Here is a 6,713-nt window from a genome sequence, read left to right as displayed (position 1 = left end):
GAGCCTGCTGCCCCGTGTAATGGTGGTGGAGTTGTACTCACTGCGGGTCCTGGGAAGTCAGTCAGCATGTTGCAGGTAAAGTCAGGACAGTAGGAGGCAGGGATGAGTATTTCTGCCCACCTGGCGCTGGAGGAGCAATCAAGGATTTGTGCAGTGTGTTTGCTTGGATCGTGGGCAAGCTTCTCAAGCTTTGCAGCAATGGCAGTCCTTCCCAGCACTCTGTGGTAATGGGGATCCACTATGTTGAGTCGGCCATGCGGCAGGCAAATTGTCTGTCTTCCTGCTGTCTGGTCATCTTGGCAGGTTTCACTGGACGGCTGTCAGCGGCTGCAGGAGTGACTCTGCATCGGGAGCGAAGGTTCCGATCACTTGTACCGGCGTTTAAGTCTCAGCAGGAGGGAATTTCAGGAGGATTGCAGAGCTACTGTGGAGCATGTCTGCTCAGATGAACAGCCTGGCCACGCCCCATGTGACTTAATTTAATAGATGTCAATGCAAGTCGCATAGAAATAGTGTAGGAACCTTTTTCAAAGTCGCTGCAACTTGAGTCGCAGAAATTTGAGCTGTTAAATTATTGCAAATGGGGTACGACTTGTCATGCAACTTTGAACTGTCAAGTAGTGGAACAAGTTACACTGGTGAACCAGCACATATACCTCTTGTATGTCCATCTAATCACGCCCCTGACGTCATCCTATAACAAAATGCGTTGGTAGGAGCTTCTGACGTGACACAAGTGTATGCTGGGACGCGGCGGCCATCTTGGTGGTGATGAACGCTGGAAGTTTTTTATCTAGTAACAAGCGTGTTTTTTTTTTTTTTTTTTCTTGGATCGTGTGAGTGTATTACCATTCATTTATTTAATAAAACCGGATTACTGTGCACCATTAAGTTTGTTCCTTTGTGTTTTATGGGAATAACACTTGTGAGGATCAAACGGTGTGATTACTGGGATTGGAGTGTGGAAACCAGGGAGCCTGTATCCATCCCACTCTGCCTGATTGATCGTGGTTTGCTGAGATCGAAAGACTTTATTACATCCAATTCCTAATTTGACCCTTGTAATGAGCCAGGTGTCCCCTAGTGTCCGGAGGTAGGTCAACACCAGCCGTACATCTAGGCTTTGTGTAACCGCCCTAAAACCAGAAATGGCAAAACATCAGGCACGGGTCAGCTTCTGCCTCAAAACGAGGCTTGGAGCCGCGATCCATGACCTGAAATGACTTTGCATACGGAATTGGCCAGCGCTCGCCTCTCAGCAAGGCTAGGAACGCAGGTCGCGTATCCACGTCAATTGTTGGTCACGCCTCCATCATGATGTAGAACGTCAAGTGATCAGGCCTGAAATAACGTGTATCAACACTGGAACGTGAGCAGTGTGGAGTGGTCATGACACCTAGTGGTGGTGAATATAATACATCAGCACTAATAATAATTACAGAAATCCTCTAACAAACTGGGTCACAAGGTGCAGAGTGACAACACACTGCACAAATGCCATCCCGAAGGTGTGAGAAAACTGATGGGCATAAAACTCAAAATGGAAGATTCTAATTGCATAAAACAGAAGGGGAAGTAGTAAACCTTCCCCAATAATAAGCTAGCCTGAATGGTATGAGAGTAATGCCTATATTCAAAATATATTACCCAGCAAGAAAAATAAACCTAAAATAAATAAGTGAGAAAGGTCATGAAAAAGACAAATTAAGCCTTATTAATAAACAAATTAATATCCCACTCAACGTTCAGGCCGAACGTTGAGTAAGTCTTAAGCTGGAAAATCCAGCAAGTTTCAAGGAGAGATACTCCACGGATACGAGACTTTCCTCTGCAGTGAGGAATAAACTTGTCAATCACGACAAACTTCGTCCCCCATAGGATCACGATCATGATGTTCAAGATAATGGTGAGAAACATTATGATTGATCTTGCCTTTCCTGATATTAGTCAAGTGTTCATTAACCCGAATGGAAAATGTTCGGTTAGTGCATCCTATATACTTATTGTTGCAAGGACAAGTCTGTAAATAGACTACAAATTTGGTGGCACAAGTTGTAAAGTATTTCATTTAGTAAATGCATTGAGTGACCGTGGATTGAAAGGTGTCACTCTTGCAAGTTATGCAGGCAGACGTTGCATTTACGACATGGGTAGTACCCCTTACATTGTTAAAAAATGGGGGTATGTTTGGGGGAATCGATCACATTGGGTGTGATCTGTCCCTGAATGGAACGGGCTCCCCTGAAAATAACACCAGCACTATCTGGGATAACTGGACTACATTTTCACATCCAAGATGGTTGTGCCCAACTGAAAATCTCAGATCTTTTTTGGATGTCTACACAAGGAGTGATTTTACAGGTAAATAACCTGCAAAAAAAACATTAAGTGCACATGGAATCCTATGAGAATATTTTTAGTTGAAATGAATGTATTGGCGATAGGGTCACTTTAAGTGGAGCTCCACCCAAAAGGGGAAGCTCCGCTTGTTTGCTGCCTCCTCCCGTTTTGCCAGGTACGTGCTCCCGGCTGACTTTGCCACGGTGAACTCATCCAGGGGTTTGGCAAACCTCCCCCTTCCCCCTGCTGTCGGGCCATTCACAAAGTGCAGCACGCTTCTCGCATGCACAGTAGGGGACCGGCTGAGATCAATCTACATATCAAAAACTGCAGTTCAACCCCCTTGTGGCGCTCATCAATGACAGTTTGCTCCGGGCCCTGGAAGTCAGCCTTATAACTAAAAAAAGAACATGACTATTTGAAGGTCACTGACTTTAATGTGCCAGTGTTCTATATAATACCGAAAATCCATAAACATGTGGAGAGGGCCCCCCGGAAGACCGATTGTATCGGCCATCAGAGGCCCTTTGGAGAGGGTGGGCAAATACATTGACTGTCTGATCAAGGATCTGGTGGAACTACTACCCTCATACGTTCAGGACACCGGGGACGTGTTGAATAAAATCATCAATTTAACAGTCCCCTCTGGAGCCCTCCTTTGTAGGGATAGACATTGAATCTTTGTATACATCGATCCCACACGAATGGGGCATTTTGGCAGTCCACTATTTCCTTGATCAGAAATTCCCCCATATGGGCGCACAGAATGAGTTTATTTTGGAACTACTCGAAATGGCTCTAAAGAATAATTACTTCCAATTTGCGAGCCACTACTATCGACAGCTGCGCAGCACCTCTATGGGGGCTCCAGCGTATGGTTGCCTTCATCTTGGATGGTGGGAGGAGGATACTGTGTACACCTTGTCGATGTACCAGAGCCATGCCCATCTATGGCTACGGTACATTGATGACGTGCTGATGGTTTGGACTGGCACCCGTCAGGAACTTGTAGACTTTATGGACATATTGGGCCACATCACACGCAACATATGTTTGACGTATGTAGCTGACCCCTGTTAAATCTCTTTTCCTGACCTGTCAATTAGGATTGAGGACAATAAGTTGATCACCAAAACGTTTCGTAAAGAAACTGCCGCTAATCCTATGCTGCATGCTGATAGCCATCACCCACGGTCCCTGATAAGAGGCACCCCGGTGGGACAGTTCCTCCACATTCGGAGGAACTGCTCCACTAATGATGATTATCGCCGCAAATCTAAATCCTTATATCAGCGATTCCGTGAACGGGGATACTCACATCGCATACTCAAAAGGGCCAAGAGGATTGTGGGTCAGAGAACAAGGGCCGACCTGCTTGCACCCCGGACGGGAGGAATAGATACATTGAGTGACCCAGTAAGGTTCATCACCCCGTACGGGATACAGTGGCAACAGGTGGGGTCCATCCTCTCTGATCATTGGCATATCCTCACTAGATCAGACACTCTGAAAGCAATAGTTGGTGATAGGCCACACATGGTGGCCAAAAGAGTCCGTAACCTGAAGGATGATTTGGTCGAATCATCAGAATTTAGACGACCAATCAATAGGAACTGGCTCACCGACATGCTGAGGTTGCAAGGCATGTTCCCATGTGGTCACTGTGCAACATGCAAATTAGTTGACGCTCTAGAACATTCCGTAACTCGGACTCAACCAGTGAATACGCAATTAAATCATTCATCAACTGTGGGACATGCAGGGTCTTCTACATCCTGGAATGCCCATGTCACAGGTTGTATGTCAAAACAAAACGCCAGTTGCGAATTAGATTCGCTGAGCACCTAAATAGTATCAGACTCAAGGAAGAGACCCCAATAGCACAACCCTTCCTAGAATTTCACAAAGGGTGTCCCTCAGGCCTCACTGTCAAAGGTTTCTTTGCCCTCAATTTATCCGACCGAAGGGGTGACTTTGACACTGTACTTCTGAGAACAGAAAAATTATGGATTTTTAGGCTCCAGACCCTCCAGCCAAGGGGACTCAATGTTGAACTGAGTATGAAGGTATTCCTGGAGCCTTACATCTGGGGCGTGTCTTTCATTAAGTGAATGTACAATGACCCTCTTTAATGTAGCCGTGTATCTACTATTGGTTCATACCCTGCAGACTCTCCCCTTTCTCCACTTTCATTGTATGATGGGTATATGTCTCCTACACTATAGGATACTGCCTTTAACATTTTTGAACTTTGAGCTCTTTTACAGCTCCATTCGTTTCGTTTCGTTTTGCTTCCTGCTTTCAACATGTTGCGAATCACATCCCTCTGCATATAAACAACCCTGTTTAAACTGTCTGTCACATTCCAATACACTGCTGTGATTCAGTGTTTGGAAAAACTCTTTTGAGTTAGCAAAATTTGGCTTAATTTGTCAGTCTCTGGTTTTTCTTGATCTATTTGTCGTCACAGCCCTGCATGATTCTTAACCTTTTTTGCCTGTTTTCCTTATATGTTTAAGATAGCTGTAGTATTAAGTTGTTACCACATGATGGCGCTATGCAATCCAAGGTGTGAGTGATTTTTTGATTGGCAGGTATGCCCTATATAAGAATGATCATTTCATAAGCACAAACGTCCAGATGAAGTGCTTGTTCAAAGCACGAAACGCGTCGACGTAGCGATGCTATAGACGCTGGCAGCCCCCCCGACGGCAGCGGGACATTCCCTGCTATTTATATACTGAAGAAACAAGCGTTATCATGGAATTACCTAAGAGCTCCCTCCAGTGGCCAAACACAGCAACACCATCTGTGCTTTGAACCGAACACAAACTGATCCATTGCTTTCCATTCAAATGAGTGGCTACTCCGTTGGACACATGGAAATCTCCAAGTCTGCATGTCGGCAGCTTTTCTTTGCCTGACCAGCCGGAACCACAGCGTGTGAGACACCCCCAGTAAGGACTCGGTGACTTCAGACAATGGAAGGGTAAGAACCCCACAGGGACAGTTACCTCCCCGCTATTCGTGTCTTTACACACACTTAAACCTGTGGTCACAGCTTGCTGCTATCAGGCTAGGCTGCAGCAGCACTGTGTTTTGAATCACCCTGGCATGTGTTTACAGTCTGTTGCATTTGCTGAATGAACTGTGTATATTCAAGTGTGCCTCTATCTTTCTTTGGAAATCTGGAGACTTGCTGATCGATTTTATACATGGATACATTGTTATTGGACCATATCCCGCACTGGCCTGGCTTTCAGTGTTGGCCACATGCTTGTTATTATCACATACAATCCACGGTTCCAATGCCTATTGTGCACGCCTACTGACTCCTTTACCTTTCATTCATCAAGCCCATGCCAGGGCATTAGTGTACAAGGTTACATGAAGTTAGTTTTTGGGGGGGCCTGCTGATACCACTTTGCCAAACAAGGGACTCTTATCCTCATACGCTCGGGGTCTTTATCCTATAATTTCAGGGAGACCACAGCTCAGAGCCCATCTGCATATATGGGGGAGGGTGTGCCAGTATGCTTGCTTGTTTTTAATGTAACATGGTGGTTATTCTAACCCCTTTTTTTTTTTTTCTACAGTGTGCTATACATGTTAGTGTTGGTGTTTTTTGTGAGGGAACCCATCTCACTCATACGGCCTTGGTGCCACATCAGTGAGATTTATATATTTTTATAGTACTGTGCAATAATCAATAAAGTTGTATTTTTCATTGATCAGTACCGTTGTGATTCTCCCATTGATTGCAGTCCTGGGACTGTTCTAGTCCCAACCCCCCCTTTTTTCTTACTTTTTTTTTTTTACTGCCGGTTTCCCTTACTCGAGATGGCAGTGGAAGCACCCGAGAGCCGATTGAAAAATCCGCACTGGTGAAGACATTGCTGGGTTTGTGGACAGGTATGTGTCCTAATATCAAGTCAGCAGCTACAGTATTTTGTAGCTGCTGACTTTTTTTTATTCTTTTCTGAAGGAGCCTTGAACTCCGCTTTTAAGGTGGCAGTCTAAGGGCTCTTTCACACATAATGTCTGTTTTTGATGGACTATGTTTGCTCAGCTGGGATCGCTCCGTTGATCCCCGCTGAGCCGGGGGATGACAGGTCCATCTCTGCTCACTGTGGAGAGATGGACCTGTCAGATCTCCACTCTCCGCTATGGAAGATTGGGTGAAAACGGATCGGCCTGTCCGTTTTCATCCGATCCGCCAGATCGGAACAGATCAAATGTCAGCGGACATGTCACCGCTGACATCCGTCGCTCCATAGAACTGTATGGAGTGTCCATTCAGGTACGCCTAAAAAACTGACAGGTGGACCTGAACAGTCCACGTGTGTGTGAAAGGGGCCTAAGAAGAATTGGAT

General features: G+C 45.5%; 1 protein-coding gene across 5 annotated transcripts in view; it reads left to right on the top strand.

Moving 5' to 3' along the window:
- The window catches only part of PRPF31 (pre-mRNA processing factor 31), a 190,007-nt gene that overhangs the window by 47,216 nt on the left and 136,078 nt on the right, over positions 1-6,713 (top strand). For 3 of the 5 annotated variants that reach the window (XM_073602307.1, XM_073602309.1, XM_073602306.1), the window contains exon 4: positions 6,181-6,252. The exons of the other annotated variants lie outside the window; for them this stretch is intronic. In XM_073602307.1, the coding sequence (XP_073458408.1) occupies positions 6,181-6,252 (72 nt within the window). The remainder of the gene's footprint in view (positions 1-6,180; positions 6,253-6,713) is intronic. 5 annotated transcript variants of the gene reach the window in all.

Source organism: Aquarana catesbeiana, linkage group LG10, assembly GCF_042186555.1.
Source record: "Aquarana catesbeiana isolate 2022-GZ linkage group LG10, ASM4218655v1, whole genome shotgun sequence".
In the NCBI taxonomy this organism is placed as follows: Eukaryota; Metazoa; Chordata; class Amphibia; order Anura; family Ranidae; genus Aquarana; species Aquarana catesbeiana.
This window is presented reverse-complemented; position numbering and strand designations above follow the sequence as displayed.